The sequence below is a fragment of the Lingula anatina genome, chromosome 1 (assembly GCF_051362555.1).
Source record: "Lingula anatina isolate TDL-2025a chromosome 1, LinAna3.0, whole genome shotgun sequence".
Classification (NCBI taxonomy): Eukaryota; Metazoa; Brachiopoda; class Lingulata; order Lingulida; family Lingulidae; genus Lingula; species Lingula anatina.
This window is the reverse complement of record NC_141767.1, coordinates 48,439,857-48,455,941: the sequence shown is the minus strand read 5'-3', so window position 1 is coordinate 48,455,941 and position 16,085 is coordinate 48,439,857. Positions and strand designations below refer to the sequence as shown.

General features: G+C 33.9%; 3 protein-coding genes across 4 annotated transcripts; 2 read left to right on the top strand and 1 right to left on the bottom strand.

The window, feature by feature from the left end:
- Nucleotides 1-7: 7 nt before the first annotated feature.
- Nucleotides 8-3,954, top strand: LOC106172335 (stAR-related lipid transfer protein 7, mitochondrial). Of its 2 annotated transcripts, none has more exons than XM_087001826.1 (8): nucleotides 8-55; nucleotides 1,347-1,561; nucleotides 1,888-1,937; nucleotides 2,095-2,205; nucleotides 2,352-2,396; nucleotides 2,951-3,088; nucleotides 3,353-3,437; nucleotides 3,628-3,954. In XM_087001826.1, the coding sequence occupies exons 1-8, from the start codon at nucleotides 45-47 to the stop codon at nucleotides 3,771-3,773; spliced, it is 801 nt and encodes a 266-aa protein (XP_086857952.1). In that variant the 5' UTR covers nucleotides 8-44; the 3' UTR covers nucleotides 3,774-3,954. The 2 variants fall into 2 exon arrangements, with proteins under 2 accessions (XP_086857952.1, XP_013408439.2); XM_013552985.2 differs by lacking the exon at nucleotides 8-55 and adding an exon at nucleotides 206-699.
- Nucleotides 3,955-6,388: 2,434 nt separating this feature from the next.
- Nucleotides 6,389-9,299, top strand: LOC106155575 (uncharacterized). The gene is made up of 3 exons (XM_013530474.2): nucleotides 6,389-6,635; nucleotides 7,123-8,032; nucleotides 8,328-9,299. The coding sequence occupies exons 1-3, from the start codon at nucleotides 6,605-6,607 to the stop codon at nucleotides 8,542-8,544; spliced, it is 1,158 nt and encodes a 385-aa protein (XP_013385928.2). The 5' UTR covers nucleotides 6,389-6,604; the 3' UTR covers nucleotides 8,545-9,299.
- Nucleotides 9,298-16,037, bottom strand: LOC106155563 (U3 small nucleolar ribonucleoprotein MPP10). The gene is made up of 11 exons (XM_087001825.1): nucleotides 15,877-16,037; nucleotides 14,424-15,228; nucleotides 13,754-13,890; nucleotides 13,309-13,480; nucleotides 12,799-12,940; nucleotides 12,484-12,551; nucleotides 11,832-11,972; nucleotides 11,428-11,535; nucleotides 10,716-10,823; nucleotides 10,262-10,492; nucleotides 9,298-9,630 (listed from the first exon to the last, which is right to left on the bottom strand). Exons 1-11 carry the CDS (start codon nucleotides 15,957-15,959, stop codon nucleotides 9,478-9,480), a joined length of 2,148 nt encoding a protein of 715 aa, XP_086857951.1. The 5' UTR covers nucleotides 15,960-16,037; the 3' UTR covers nucleotides 9,298-9,477.
- Nucleotides 16,038-16,085: the final 48 nt, after the last annotated feature.

Genomic DNA, 16,085 nt, shown 5'->3' with positions numbered 1-16,085 from the left:
TTTTCGAGACCATCTGAGGATGAAATACTAACCGGATATGAACAATGATAGACAGGTAAAAATACATGCATATTTATATCTTGCGTTTATATAAAAGATAATTACAACAATTACACTGCTCATTTATCATTTTGGACTTAAAAAGTGTAACACCGAAAACAGATTAACGGCCTGTCTTGAATTTTTCATCTATTACGTCACGTTGGAAGGTGATGAAGGTCACAGTACGGCATTAGGCAACATGGCACATGGCTGTAGGTGCCACTGATTGATCTCTACGATTTATTTTAGTTTAATTGTCTAGAATTCGTTCTTTAGGATATCCATAATGTTTAGGAATATACTTCGGCCTGAAATCGTCATTGATATTGGAAAATGTTCCAGGAAATTTGCCCAAAATGAACGGTCAAAGACGAGCACGTTTCTGGGGGCTTGTAGGTCACTGGTAAACAGATGCAGCCAGGAGTTAGAAGTCATAGGAGGAATATTTGTAAAGCAATGTAATGCTGTTGTCATACACCGGGCTAAAAGAGGTTGTCAGATATTGACATCATATAATCGATTATATGATGAAAAACTAGCTAAAGAAGTGATGAAAAACTTTGTACGGAATTTGAAGAAGAGGGGGCGGCGAGGGATACTCATGAGTGGAGCAGGATTTGCAGCAAAACAGAATATTTCAGACGATGAACTACTAAAGTGAGTTTACTCAGTCACCACCCATACTATTGTTCAGTTCAAATATAAGGGCTATTTCAACTACAGAGTATGAAAATTAAGTATTTGTTGTCAGTTCAGGGAGGTTATACAACATTCAAAATTGTGTAACAGTTAACTTCTAAGGAATGCCTATTACTTGTTTTGTTAAAGGTACTCTATATGGGGTTCCCTGGCCAAGGTTAATCAAAACTAATTTACCTTGGGGGGAAAATGAATCCTCTCCCCACCTGTCACAAATTTCTTGACCGCTTATTGCACTTGGGTTTGATGTTTTATTCCATTTTGAATTTAATACTTTAGTTCTTAAATGCTGTCTAATCATTGAAAAATACCGTCTTCCTATCAGGTACTTTTATTTGAGGGATTTTATAAAGCCTGAATTTGGAAAGACAAGTAGCTTTGAAGGATTTATATCTAGACTTAAAAAATTTAAAACCTGCTCAGCGTACCTTAACATGAGCTGTCAATTTAGCATATGTTTGCTTCTTTTTCTTTTCTTTTTTTTTTAGTTTTTGGTTGTTTTGTTGTGTTTGCAAATATATGGGAGGTGGCATACTGTTGCTTAACACTGTTTTTAAATTTAATATTATTCAGCTGGAACTGTAACTTTATTATTTTCTTTCTAGCTGTGTTGCAGATATGCACCACATTGAAAATCTGAATGAATACACCAGGAAACAGAAAAGCTCTTCCAAAGATAAAATTTCAGAGACAAATAACACAGGCAATGGAAATGGGAATGACTCGCATTACATGGATGATTGGGAGTGTGTTATTGACAAAGATACATTCAAAATATGGAGAAAACAAATGGCTGATAGCCATTTGTATGAATACAAAGGTGTGCATGTTTTTTTTTTAGAATTTCATGTTACTGTTTTCTAACATAACAGATGAATTACTTTTGTTGATATTTTTATGACTGGATAAACTTTGATCAGTGACATTTGAAAGTTATTCTTAAAAATCATTTTCAAAAAAGGCTCTTGAAATAACATGAATTACGTTTAGATTGAGAGAATTAATTGTATAGTTTTGGTGCTTTATCCAAATTATATTTTTCTAGATCACTCAGGTCAAGCTTTTCACTATTTTTTTCTTTTAGCTGGCATATTTTTATAGTGGGCATAGAATGTTATTCAATTTTTTTTTTGTTTTGTTTTTCAGTATTTGGTAGATTCTATGATATTCCTGCTACTGCTTTCCTTGATGTTCAGGTTAGTGGGATATTATAGTTAGTTGGAAAATATTAAAAATAAAAAATTCTTAATTATTTTTTAAACTTTATGCAAAAGCATAGAGACCAAACATTTTGGTTTCTTGCCTAAGAAACTGTCAAGAAAGCAATTGTGAATTCATTATTATTATTTTTAGATTGATCTGGAGTTTCGAAAGACATGGGACAAAATGGTGATAAATCTAGAAAAGGTGGAAGAAGATAAAGAGTCTAATAATGAAATTGTGCATTGGGTCACTCGATATCCGGTGGGTGCAAAATTTAGACTTTTATGCGAATTTTTTATGTTTGGTTCCAATTGAAACACCTTAAATATGTCTGTATTAAAAACTTGTCACATATATGCTGGCTCTTGTAGAATGCTGTAATGAGTTTGTATTTTTTTCTTTTCTAGTACCCAATGTATGCAAGGGAATATGTGTATAGACGTAGATTTAAGGTAATTAACTTAGAATGATCAAATGGCTCACAATACTAAAAGGCATAGGAGAAAATACTGGAGCAAAATATGTACTGTATGAAAACATATGTCCATAGTTATGTTGTCTGAATTGGGAAAGATAAGTAGCTCTGAAAGATATGTAGACTTAAAATTTTATAAACACATGCAGCATACCTTAAACATAATGATCTCATGAACTGTCAATTTAACATTGCCATGAAAGGTATTGGAGAAAAAATACTGGAGAAAAATACTAAATGAAAACAGATTTTGATAGTATTTTCAACAGTGCAAAATCAACTTCACCATATAAATTCATTAAAAAACACTAGAAAGGATTTTTTTTTTGAAAACGTCCTTGGGGAACAAAATGCTTTACTTATTCTTGTCATTATGAGCCTCTAAGTGTGATAACCTTTTTTTTTTCAATAACTGAATATTAGATTTTTAAATGTAGAATACTGGTGTTAATAGCATGTTCTCATTTATCAGTATGTGAAGTAAGATAATAGTGATAAATAATCATATACCCTGCTTATATTTTGTCACAGGTCTTTGAAGAGGAGAAAGTGATAGTACTGGTGTCCAGATCCACTGACCATGAGAAATGTCCAGAGACTAAGGACTATATCAGGGTCAAACCATACAGTTCTGTTATGGTCATCAAGCCCCACACAGAGTTTGATCAAGTAGGTTAAAATTTTTTACCAGGATTTTAATTTTGAAAAGCGTGTTATTGCAGATACAGACAGGAAAGCACTAACTTTCATTTGTGCTAGATAATAAGTTTTGAAACCAAAAAAGATTTTCCAAAATGTATAAAAGTACCAATTTGAAAATGAAAACCATTTAAATGCAAGTCCAACATTAATCTAAAAATAAATAAGTTTTTCTTGGTAATTTGTCAGTATGTTAAATATATTATAAGAAGTGTGATTTGCATCAAATTTCAGAATGGATTAGATTATTTGATGACTTACCATGATGACCCACAAGCCCCAATTCCTTCAGTTGCATACAAATGGATAGCCCGTTCAGGTAGGGAGAGTCCTCTATTGCCATCATTGCAGCACATGTTGTATAATATTATTATTATTCTGTACTTAGTAATGCAAGTGTAATGTTTTGAAATTGCAGAGTGAGGCAAACATCTACCAACGTTTTGTGGCAAAGTTTTACAGGTTTTATTTTGCAAAAGTTTTACTTACTAGTCTGTTTTATGTTTTAGGCTTGCCAGATTTTGTGGAAAGACTTCACAAGGAGGCTAAAAACTATCAGGATAAATGCAAAGGCCGCAAAAAGCCAAAGACTGGCAGAATTCACAAGGAAGTTGATATTCAACAATATAACAGTGCACATCCTTTAGCAGCATGATAAAAGCATTTTGACTCCAAGTCGAGTAGTCTTCAGATTTCTGCTGGGGATAATTATATTATGACTTAATTAAACATCTGCATTTTGTTTGCAGATTGTTCACTGTAAATATTTATTTTTGCTCCAGGTCATTGGATGCCCTTTAGCAGCAAAATAAATACGTTGATATTTTTTATTTGAATGGTGCCTTTTTTCATAACTTTATTATGTTTGCACAGTGTTATCAGTTGCGCTTATAGAACTTGGAAGAACGAGAAGCACCAGGGTTGCAAATGGCTATGTGAAATTATAAATAAACGCTCAATTTTCTGTCTCAGATTATTTGAAGCAGGTTTTAGGTGCCTTTAAATAATTATAACACAAATGGTTTGCCACAACAGAGTGCTCAAAATAAAAGAGAATAACATTTATGAATTTAAGTTAAAGTAAGACAAAGAATTTTATCAAGATAAAACTTCTTTGAAACCTTAGTAAAAACTTTTGAACACAGGCTTTCAAAATAAAACCGGGTAATACAAAATATATTGAAACTGATTGCATTGCAGAACAAGACTTGGGGGGGAAATTTAAGTAAAAGGTGACACCTTAAACACATAATGAGAGTTAAATTTTTCGTAATTCAAACAAATTGAGACAGTGTCTTAACCAAATTTGCCAGATTCGGGGCCGTAGCGATAGTCCGAAGGTTCAACAGTCCGAAGATTCATTGGTCCGAATGTTCACTATTGACCCATTAGAGCCTGCGTCATCAAAACAGACGGCAGCCATTCTGGAGGGAGACCGGAATCGTCTGCTGCGCATGAACAAGCCATGCCTGTAGTTCAGTTTTCGTTTTCTGTATTTTCTTTGATATTCAACCGAGCAAAATGATGAATTACTGCGGGTTATTTGATCGAGAGAAGATAACTAACTTTACAAGCGTTCAGGCTGCCTGCAGTGGTAACAATCCATGGTGAAGGAACTAAAACCATAAACGGAGGAGAGACGGCGAGGTGGCTTTGAATTTTATAGCAAAGAATGGAGAGCCAGCTGTGCAGATTTTACCATAAAAGAAAAAACAGTAGAAAATCAAAGACCTAGGTGTGTACATTTGGGGCGCACGTACGCTACATAAATATTTAAAGTAGTGCCCAAAAAGTTTGGGTGGAGAGTGTGTTAATTTGTTAAAAAGTGTGGAAATACCCAGGCAGGGTTTCGACTTTTATAATGAAGACTCACCTATTGCCTTGGGTGTAATTTGTTATCAGTTACGGTGCTCTCTAGATTTTATCGGCTGTCACCTACCTCTTTCATACCTGGTTAGCATTATTGCCAATTAGTGTCAAGGCTATATTTGTACTGTACACAGCTGAGCTGGGCCAATTAAATCAATTACCTGTATGAGGTGCATTTGGAAGTTAGTGGCTTAATTTTCGATTTGGTGTAGTGATAAGAGTAATTTTATTTTGCAAGTAAATTCTACCTCAGGTGTAATTGACATATAACCTCATGAAATGAATTTGCACGTTCCTCTGTAAAAATGTTAAATTCTGCTCCTTTCAACTGTAAACTTGTAAGTTACAATACGAATAAAAATCACTATTGTCATCTTTCTATTAATTTACATTTAGGAAATTGACTGGCATTTCCCACCAAGCCACACTGATTGGGTGCAAGTAAATTATAAAAAAAAAAAAAAAAAACAGAAATGAAGATCAATTCATGAACTGAATTATTGTTATTTTTGGACATCATAAATACATAAGTGTGAAAAATGCCTTGCTTCTGTGAATGACTGAATAATAATAAAATCCTAACATGTTGTTTATATGAATGGTTGCATTCATGGTGAATAATAAAACTCTCTCAAACAACAGTCTTGTTACATGTACTTTCTAATGAACCAATATGAAGTACAAGAATGCTGAAATAATTTCTGACAGCTTCACGATGTAGAGATAAGTCATAACTGACAGCAATATTTCATGTCATACTTTATGACAATCCTGCATACATTCTTCCTTGAGTCCACAAGGGTTTATCCTGATGATCAGCTCAAATTTCTCCTTATATCTATCCTTTATGAAAAAAGTTGCTTCTATGTAAGGTTAAACGTATGATTACACATTAAACTCTCTCAAACTATAACTGTTACTACCCAATGAACAAGAAAAATGAAGTACAAGATAACTGAACTATCTTCTGACAACACGATGTTGGATAAGTAGCATTTGGTAGGATTTCATGTTTTTAGACTGTCTTGAGTTCATATTGGTCGATCCTGCTGAGCACCTGAAGCTTCAGCTTGTATATATCCTTTTCCCTTTGGTGTACTTGATCGCGATATGAAGTTTATTTTATTTTATTTGGTTCACCTATATTACCGCTACTATTCCCCGTCGTTCATTCCCTCCAGCATGGCCGCGGGACTAGTGTTACGGAGCAAATATGACGTCACTGTAACGGACCAATGAACCCTTGATTAAAAAATCGACGAAAATGTTACCACTTTTCGGACCAATGAACCTTCGGACCAATGAACCTTCGGACTATCGAGACGCCCCCCCAGATTCAATCGATTGATATGAGTGCTGCTTCTCTTCGTACCTCTCGAAATTGCGTTTGAAACTCTTCACAAGCAGGAGATTAGAAAAATTTCCCTTTTCCTCTTGTGGAAAAACCCAGTGGGAAAAACCCTGGTTAAACAACGTTATTGTTGCTTTTGGTCTGCGAAACAACACGCAAGAACCTATAAATATAACTCAGATGACTGAAAAGTTAACTTAAGCATTAATTAAGTTATTGATATCTGAGATGTAACGGCAATACCTGGGATAGCTGGCCTAAGAAAAATGAGTCTTGAAGAACAATTTTGTCGGATCGGTAAGAATATTTGCTGCATATTTTATCGGGGGTAAATTTTAATGAAAACGATCAATGCATTCAAAGATTACTCATAGTTTTACGGTCACTAGTCGAAAAATGTACTATAAGTAATTTTTCCTTGAAGGTGTGTCTAGTACTGTACATGGTTACTGGTCCTTGGTTGAATTACAGTTTTAATTTTAAACAATGCATTGTCAGAAATATGTCTTTAGTCAAGCGTATATATATATATTTTTTCCAAACCTCACCGTTTATCGTACTAGTACCATTCATCAGACTCTATAAGTAATATTTTACCTGAGAGAAGTATATCCATACACTTTGGTAACTTTATTTATAAACTTCATGTGAATCAAGTATACCAGTAGAGCCTGAAATCGAGGTGAAAACTAATATTATCGTTATATCATTTACAGTACATCTATTTCAAAACATTTTATTGGTTGCCAGTCTTATTATTTCATGTTCATATATTTAAATTTAGATCAGGAGCAAGACCACAGAGCTAGTGGAGAAATGCATACTGCTAGAGACACTAGTCAAGATGCTGTTGAACAGCAAACATACATCGATGACATATCTGTACAGGAATATGAAATCCCTGCACAATTAAAAGCACCACAATACGATTATGTATTGTTTTTCTGTCAGAAGGATAGAGAAAAGGCACTTGCATATCATGAGGAACTGCAAACTTTGGCAGAAAGTAATGGCTTCAAATTAAGAGGATGTACATATGATGACCACAATGAGTTCCCATGGATACAAGCAGAGTGGCAGTGTGCTGAGGAAGCAATTAAGCGAAGCACTTACATGCTGTTCTACATGACTGCTAACTGTGAAGAAGAGCAAACAGACAAGATATTTGAAACACACGTAAATGAAGCCCTGACAAAATCTCTCAAAGATGAAACAAAACGCTGGGGCTTTATTCCAGTCTTCACCAAACCTAAAGATGATTTTCAGTACATTCCATATGGCTTGAGTAGTCTCAAAGGTCTCGTGCCAGATGACCCATACTACAAAAGACAAGTCAAATCATTATTTACATGTGATGCATGTAGAGACAAGAAGATAAGGCGAGAAGTGGACCAGGAGAATAAGAAGCATCAATGGATACAGAAACGGAAAAAGCAAAAACAAGAGGAGATGAGAAGGGATAGAAATGCAGGGGTTGCAGATGTTGAAGAGTTCAGTAAACAGAATGGTCAGCCATTAGAAATTGGAGCAGGTGCTGCTGCTGCTCATCACTCACAGCCACCTAAAGTTTACAATATTAACATTGTAAACTCTTCCAACATTCATGTTGGAGATAAGAACATTTACACTTTAAGTCCAGTGGTAGGCCAGAAAGAGGACTGCAACACTTCAAATAATTATTTACAAGATGCTGGGTAAGTTATCATGTAATATCAGTGAAAAATTATTTATTACAGGGTGCTTATTAGAAGCACTGTTGCAAGGCACATGTCAAAATACCAGCTGTATGAAATTGTCGCATTTATGTTCACACCTGAAGACCTTGGGGTAAGGTGGAAATGTCGTAATCTCAATTTCATTGTGTGATCCTGTATTCCATTTCATTGAGAATAGTTCCTTTAACCATTTCAGATTGCTTCTTACATTTAATTTGTAAACAACTTACTGTTGTGAACTTGTTGTCCTATAACTTTATTTTTTCTGTAACAGAGCAGATGAAATGGTTGAGGGAGAACAATTAGAAAACACTGAAGAAGATGCAAAATTGTATCAAAGTAGTGATGTTCCACTTGGAGAAGACAAGTTGCAAGCAAGAGAAAGTGGAGATGGTATGGAAATGGCTGATGTTGATGCCGACTGTACAGAAAATGAGAGCAAACTTGTCCATCTTAAAGAGGATCTTATCAGTACCTGCACCACATTATGACAATCCTTGAAATGGGAGGCAGGATTAAAATAAAGCTTTTTGAGTATTTTATTGCATCAAATAGACTTAGGGCGTATTCCCAGAGCTTTTAAATCGATCTATCCCCGCAGGGAGTCTCACTAGATTACTGTCAGATAATCCGACTTAAATGTCCGTCCTGCCTACTACAAGCTGTAAGGGGGTAATTAACTTTCGTGCCCGCTCGGCTGACAGCTATTTAGCGTGAACCCCCAGGGAGTTGGGCCGATCTAAAGTAGATCGATCTAATCTCTGGGAATGGGGTCTTAATCTGCAATAGGTTCATAACCTATTTGAAAAAAATGTTTATAATTATAGTAAAGACCTAGGTTTGTTTTGTGTACCCCAAACTTGGAGATATTCGACAGGTTTCTTTTTCAGCAGCTCTGTATTATAGGTGGGGCCAATCTTCATTTTTTTCTTTTAGAAGTGTAAAATAGTGGCAAATATATACAATATTTATAATTTTCAGTGATGTTTAAAATGCAAATTTATATATAAAAACAGAATTCAGATTTAAATTTCTCCAAAGAGAAAAGTGAATATAGTTAAAACATTTGTTTAGAATGCATGTTAAAAAAACAGAATTACCACTTTCCAGAATGTTTACTTGAACATATCAATTTAACTTTTTGCTAGAACATTGTAAAACGGTTTCTATCATAATAGTAATAATTTTGTTTGTTGGTTGCTACATTGGAAACATGCCATTTATATTAAAACAATAGCAGAACATATTTTTTCTACGCTTATTTTATTTTGGCATAGAAATGTCATAGAAAAGTTGCAAATGAATCACAACACAATAACTTTATACATCCTAAATTTTGTCACTAGCTCTACTCTAATTCACTCCCCTCCCAATCTGTAAAATCAAAATAATGTTACAGAATGTGCTCTGAGCTGAATATTGATTTAGAGTATAAGTTTAGCTGCAGTATTTGCTTTTGCTTTTATCATCTCATTCCTAGAAGTCTTGTGGATGCGTATTTGGGTCTTAGCTTCTTCCTGGAGTTGTGTGAAGAAGGCCTTAGATGATGTCAGTCCAGCCTTTCTTGATTTATCCTCCTAAAGGTAGAAATAGAAGTAGTATAGACATAAAATAAGTATGGTTGATGTATAAATTTCACATATTTATGCAAACAATTGCAAAAAAGACTTGTGCAATGGCTATCATATGCTGTGATACATTCTTGTGTTCCCAAAAATGTTTGATTAAAGGTACATACGAACCGAGCATCGGTGGAGCATGGATTCCCAGTAACACATTTAAACCACTTCTACTAGATTCTTATATGACTCAAATAAATTCGACATGCCAAGGGATAAAGTGAATAGATCACTCGATCAGCCATAAAAGACCTTTAGACTGCTCCTTTCTTTAAATTTTTGGTTGTAAATTTAACCTACTTTCGTGACCTACTTTCCTGTCCCATTGACATACAGCTTAGAATGCCAGCAGAAAAATCGTTCTGACATCATTTTCGGGTAAAATTAAACAGTGCCTTTTGGTAAAACTCTTAGTTATACTACTTGAATCTATATGCTGGCATTTGGTTGGTTTTTGTGACAAAAAATTGACTTTGTATGCATCTTTAAGAAGTGATGTATTATAAAAATTTTTGACGTCTTAATATTTATATTTTATTTTAATTATTTGGTGTATTAAAACATTTTAATTTCCATAAAACTGCCTTACCTGTATAACTGTTAGGTTTTTGGAGCTCTTTTCTTGTTTTTCCAACTCTTTCAGTGCTTTCTTTTTACTGTGCTTGTTGCTTAAGCCTGGTTTTAACTTCTCTATAAGTTTTTGTCTCTTCTTTTTTTCCTTCTCTTTCAACCGTTTAACTTTCTTTTTTAATCTCCTTTCATGCTTTCTATCAGTGTCTGTTGCTTCCGATTTCCCTTTTACATCCCCCTTGGGTTTCTCCTGTGAGTTTAAACAAAAATCAAAGTTTCTAAAGTATGCGAAAACTTTCAGACAAAATTTATTTTTAAAAAGAACCGATTTATATTTGAAGATTGTAATATTTATTTCATAAAACAAATACATACAAATTTAATACTTTTAGAAATGTAATATTAGTGTATTTTCCTTATAGTTTTGCAGTTTCAAACACTACCAACATACATATGTTTAAGAAGCTATTTACCTGTATCTCTTCTGGAGCCAACAATGCAGCACTGCTGGCACTAAGTGGGGCCACTTCCTCCATTACTATAGATGGCATATTACTGACAATCTTGACTTCAGGGACAGCCTAATGCAGTGTAACAAATTGACATAAAATTTACCTACTAGTAATTATTTCAACCCTTTTTTAACCTTAAGTTTTATACTTTATAATTAAAACCATCTTGCAATGCAACTTACAATGACAATTTATTGTTTACAAAGATATTAAGGAATGATGTATACATATTATATATATATAAAACAACTTATGACTTAAAGGCACAACAAGTGGTGGTATGAGATCCATATTTCACTGTAAAAACATAATGAACAACGCAAAGAAATATAATAAATTCTATTTTAGCGACCAAAATCATAGTTATCCCAATTATTTTGGAATTTGCACTTGCCAATTGGACCACATGACCTCTATAGATGGCCATGATTACAAAAGACAGATGATTACAAAAAAAAAAAAAAAAAAAAAAAAAAAAAAAAAAAAAAAAAAACGGGGACTTACTGTCAGAACAGATTCATTAACTACCGGCAAGTATGGGAAAATTTTCTTTACCACAGAAAAATCCATTTTTTTACCAAAAGGAATAGTTGTTGTCCCTTTAATGTCTGGATCTTGCTTAAAGCTAGAAAGCAGCTGCTTCTTTTTTAACACTAATGTCTAACATTCTTACCGGTTTGGGTGTATAATGAAAGTTAGAAAGAGCATCTAACTTGATAAATAAGGATTGCATCATTTTTTTAATGTCTTCATGCTGAGGGTCTGTTTTATCTTCTTCTGTCTGAAAAAAGGAGCAGAAACATTTTTTCACATCATGAGGAATCAACAAACTATATTTGCTTTAATCAAAGCAATCTAAATTCACCAAAAAGTAATATCAAGCTGTTGCACAAAAATTAAACTTATGTAATTTTAATACAGCGCCTGGACCAAAAAGATAAAATTTATAAACTAAACAACTTAATCTTGTGTTTTATTTGCTGTGCATTACCAAGATCTTCTTCGCTACATTATGATAGAAAAATGCACCAAACTTGCACATTTCCCTCTCATGCTCTTCTAAAACCCCCAACCTACCTCCTGTACTTGCTTTAAGTACTCCTGCTCATATATTTCTCCTAAACTCTGTTTACTCTTTTCCTGATCAAGTGTTATCCTCTTTTTATACTGGAATGCATCCTCTGTAGGCTTGATTTTCCTCTCCACATCATCAAAGGCCTGGAAAAACAACAACCCAGGATAATGATAAATAATTAATATACATAAATGTAACACAATGTTTATGAGTATTTAACCATTTCCAAAATTGAAGTAATTTTATGCTTCTTTAAATACACTAGAAAATTTCACTTCCATTGCATATCAGTTTGATGACTTTTACATATACATGTATTTAAATACTTAGCAATGGGTAAAATATTCTAAAATTGACATGCTTCTTTAAATACAGTTCACAACTTCACTTTTGTTGAATATTAGTTTGATGACATTTGCTTACATTTAAATACTTAGCAATGGGTAAAACATTCTAAATTTGACATTTGTTCAATAACAAAATTGATAACTCGTTATATGGTTAAAATTACTTAAGACAAAGAAATTGCGAACTGGCTACATAGTTCCCAAGTGCCCTGATAAAACAGAATGATGCACTACAGTATCTTTCATTAAATACAAGATAAAGAACATCTAAGTTGGCAGCCGGTAAGCTCTGTTGGCTGTCACTCACCTGATCTTTTATCCTTTGTTTAATGACACTTTCTAAACTGGCTGTTTTTTCCTCCGTTATGACTGGAGCTGTAATTAACAAAATGTGTGCTAAACAGGAAAACGTATAAAATAATTGAAAATTACATGTCCTATCAGAATAGTAAATGAACAATTTTTTATTGTCTAGATATTGATAAAACGGCTTAACTATTTAATAGCTAGGAATAAGTTGTGACACTTGAAGTTACTTATGATAAAGTAAGATGAAAAACAATTACAGAATTTTGAGAGAAAATGATTTTTAGCACACAAACAACAAGAATAAATTAAATACCTAGCCTAGTAGTGTGTTCAAACTCCAGATCTTCCTGTAACAAGCTGTTTTCTGGTCTGGCAGTTGCTGTGGTTTCTCCAGTCAACTGCCAAGGTTTCTGTGCCAGAGCAGTTTCTTCTAACTCAGAAATTCTTTCCTTCAACTGAAAAAAATGACATCTATTTCTAAACAAAACACTTACACTGTAAAAAATGGTAATACAATATCTGTGTAATTTACTTATCATGATAAAGAATAAAAATGATTTAGAGTAGGATAATTTAAACACACAATGCTTCAAAGTAAATTGATCATACTGTTGCAGTGAACATTAATGTAATGAAACATGGTATTTTAAGACTTGATAGAAACATCACATCATAATCTGAATTGTTTGAGACATTTAAGAAAGTGAAAAGTTACAGTCTATAGCCTTTTAGGAGCACAAATGTTGTCTTAACAACTTTAAATACTATCATCTTAGGTATCTCAAGATTTAAATTAAAAGCAATTTACTGCAAGAAATGTTACCTTTTCTTGCCTCTTCTCAAAGGAAGATTTTTCATGTATTTTCTTTCCTCCAAATATATCACCAATATCTTCACCTTCACTACTATCACTAGCAGCAAACAAATCTCTGCCTGATTGAACCCTTGTTTGGATTTCTCTCTCTTCATCAGTGCCTTCAACATTTTCATCATCCCTTTTAAAAAAGAGATAGTGATATGAACAGCATTAAAAGTTTTATTTTGTGTTAAAATAGACGAGGTTATCTTTATGGAAAAGGGGGGGGGGAGCATTACATGTATTGTCAATAAATAAGTATGACAAATGTGGACTATTACCTTTGAAATGTAATTTTCATCAGAAATGTTTTTTTTGGTAAATTTATCTACACCTCAGTGGAGTAGCCCTGATAAAGTAATGAGCATAGGTGAAAAAAAGGACTAGTAACTAGGTAAAGAGTACTTCATACTGGTCTAAATCTCCACTATCAACATCCTCTTCTTCTTCCTCTATCTGATCCTCCTCCTCAATGCTGATGTTCTGTTTATTAGACACCTGGCTAGATGGTTGATCAAAGAAATCGGCATACATAATATCCCCTTCGCTCTAAAATAATAAAAAAAAGCTTTAAGGATTGGCCATAAAGTGTCAGGCCTACCCAACTACCAGACTCCGCACCGAATGATCTTGAATTCACCGGTAGATTGGACCACACTAGTCTACCCATTTTCAAGGTGTGCGTCAGTACGCGCTTTGAAGTATCAGACACGACACGGGCTTGCCTAGTGGGCAATGTGATAGTGATGATTCTTAGCAGGGTTGGAAAGTATTTCATCACCACTCAAAATTTGTTCGGGGTATGATACTGTGAAATGCGTACAGACGCACACCTTGAAAAAGGGGAAGTGTGGTCCGATCGACCGGTGAATTAGGGATCATTTGGTGCCTGGTAGTTGGGTAGGCCTGAGTGTGAGAAAAAAGTTGCAAACATACAAACTGTATTATTGAAGTATATAAATGAAGTATTATTAAAATCATAAGGCATCGTACTTAAATCACTAATTGAAAAACAGTAGTAAAAAAGTGAACTAGTTAGTCTGAGACATTTTTATATATCTATAATATCCATGTGAATTTACCGCCTCTCCATCAGATTCAATGTTTTCAAATAAATCTATGTCATCCTCCTTTTCCTCCTCCTCCTGTTGGTCCCCCTGTCCAGATTCCTGTCTTCTCTTTCTCTCTTCCCTGGCATCTTCTTGCTCCAAAAATACTTCCATCTCAGACAGTTTAAAGAATTTATCATCAACTACAGATTTCCTGATTCTTTTAGCTTTTCCAATGTCATTACGTTGCTGTCTTTTCTTTAATTTTGGCTGTGTACGGAAGGTTATTTCTGGATCAGAGTCCGTATCTTCTTGTCTTTCTTCTTGCTCACCATCTTCTTCATGTTCATATTCCATAACATCACCTTCACTTTCACTATCATCTCTACTGTATACATTAGCACCAGCTTTTTCTAAAACATGCTTCAAGTCTGCATCACTGTCATCACTGTGTGATTGTGATTGAAACTGATCAAGTTCAATGTCCCCATCATTTTCTTCAGAAGAAACTTCTTCATCAATAGGAAAGCTTTTCTTAATTCTGTTTTGATAGGGTGGTTTCCCAATGTTGCGTTTATTACTTGTTTCTTCATTTTTATGAATGGCAAATGATAAGTTGCTTTTACTGGCCAATGACTTGGCAACACATGACAATAAATCTGAGACTGCTGAATCATTGTGAAGTTCCAATTCCTGCCAAACTTGTTCATCATCAAAATTGTCAATAATCAGTTCTGGAAGTGATTCACTACCGGTTTTACAAGTCTCAATAGATTTAGAGTAGTCATATAATAATTTGGTGGAAGAGCGCAATTCATCAGCAACTTCATTGTGAATGCTGAAAAAAAAGTCGTAAGTTATAATTAAACCCTCAAGAACTATTCTATTATTACCTCTGCAACGCTTGTTGACCAAAAAAAACTCATCTTTACTGTAAGCAAATGCCTATATACAACAAAAAATGACAATGTATAATAAAGCATGTCACTGCCTTTAGAACTCATGAATATTGGTAGCAGTGGCAGTAAATTTACAGTCAGACAGTAATACAGCAGTTAACACTGAGACATTATGCATATGCAGAAACTTTGTTTTGATTTCTCTACAAATAATCTAAATGAATATTATCTTATATTTGACTTCACCCATATAATCAAGTTAATTAAAAAAGCCTTCAAGGCCCGTTTTCTTTTCCGATTGCTATTTGCCAATTTGGCACCTATAGACAATTTACATAAATATGATGACTGATTTTCAAGAAGTAGTTATGAGTGGTTCGATCTCATCTACAAATCAGGGGTCATACTGTAATACATAATACACATAATTATAGTACTGATACTAATAGATACTAGTATTTTTTTCACATATCGTGACCATCTCAGCACACGCCTTTCATTTTTCATTTTAAATCTCAAATATAATTACAAATAATAAAAACTTCCCAAAATAAATTATTCCAATCTACTTTGTACATATATTCTACCTGAGAAAACTATCCAGACGCTTCGTTTGGGCAGAAACTCTATTCAGTACGTCTTCCACGCTACTTCCACTGGGCGCCGCCATCTTGAATTCAACATGACCCAATTTTCTAAGTCAATGTAGATCTAGTAAAAAGGCGTCATGAAGTAAAATCTCGTATATAAATTTAATAGTTTTCTTTTATTTGCATTGTCCAATTCTTTGGGTGAC

Coding starts and splice junctions, on each gene's coding strand:
- LOC106172335 (XM_013552985.2), top strand. CDS start 329: ATGTTTAGGAATATACTTCGGCCTGAAATCGTCATTGATATTGGAAAA. Junction 1,938..2,094: donor CTGCTTTCCTTGATGTTCAG/GTTAGTGGGATA, acceptor TATTATTTTTAG/ATTGATCTGGAGTTTCGAAA. Junction 2,397..2,950: donor TGTATAGACGTAGATTTAAG/GTAATTAACTTA, acceptor ATTTTGTCACAG/GTCTTTGAAGAGGAGAAAGT.
- LOC106155575 (XM_013530474.2), top strand. CDS start 6,605: ATGAGTCTTGAAGAACAATTTTGTCGGATCG. Junction 6,636..7,122: donor AGAACAATTTTGTCGGATCG/GTAAGAATATTT, acceptor ATTTAAATTTAG/ATCAGGAGCAAGACCACAGA. Junction 8,033..8,327: donor AATTATTTACAAGATGCTGG/GTAAGTTATCAT, acceptor TTTCTGTAACAG/AGCAGATGAAATGGTTGAGG.
- LOC106155563 (XM_087001825.1), bottom strand. CDS start 15,959: ATGGCGGCGCCCAGTGGAAGTAGCGTGGAAGACGTACTGAATAGAGTT. Junction 11,536..11,831: donor ACTTAAAGCAAGTACAGGAG/GTAGGTTGGGGG, acceptor TCCTTTTTTCAG/ACAGAAGAAGATAAAACAGA. Junction 10,493..10,715: donor TGGCTCCAGAAGAGATACAG/GTAAATAGCTTC, acceptor TTAAACTCACAG/GAGAAACCCAAGGGGGATGT.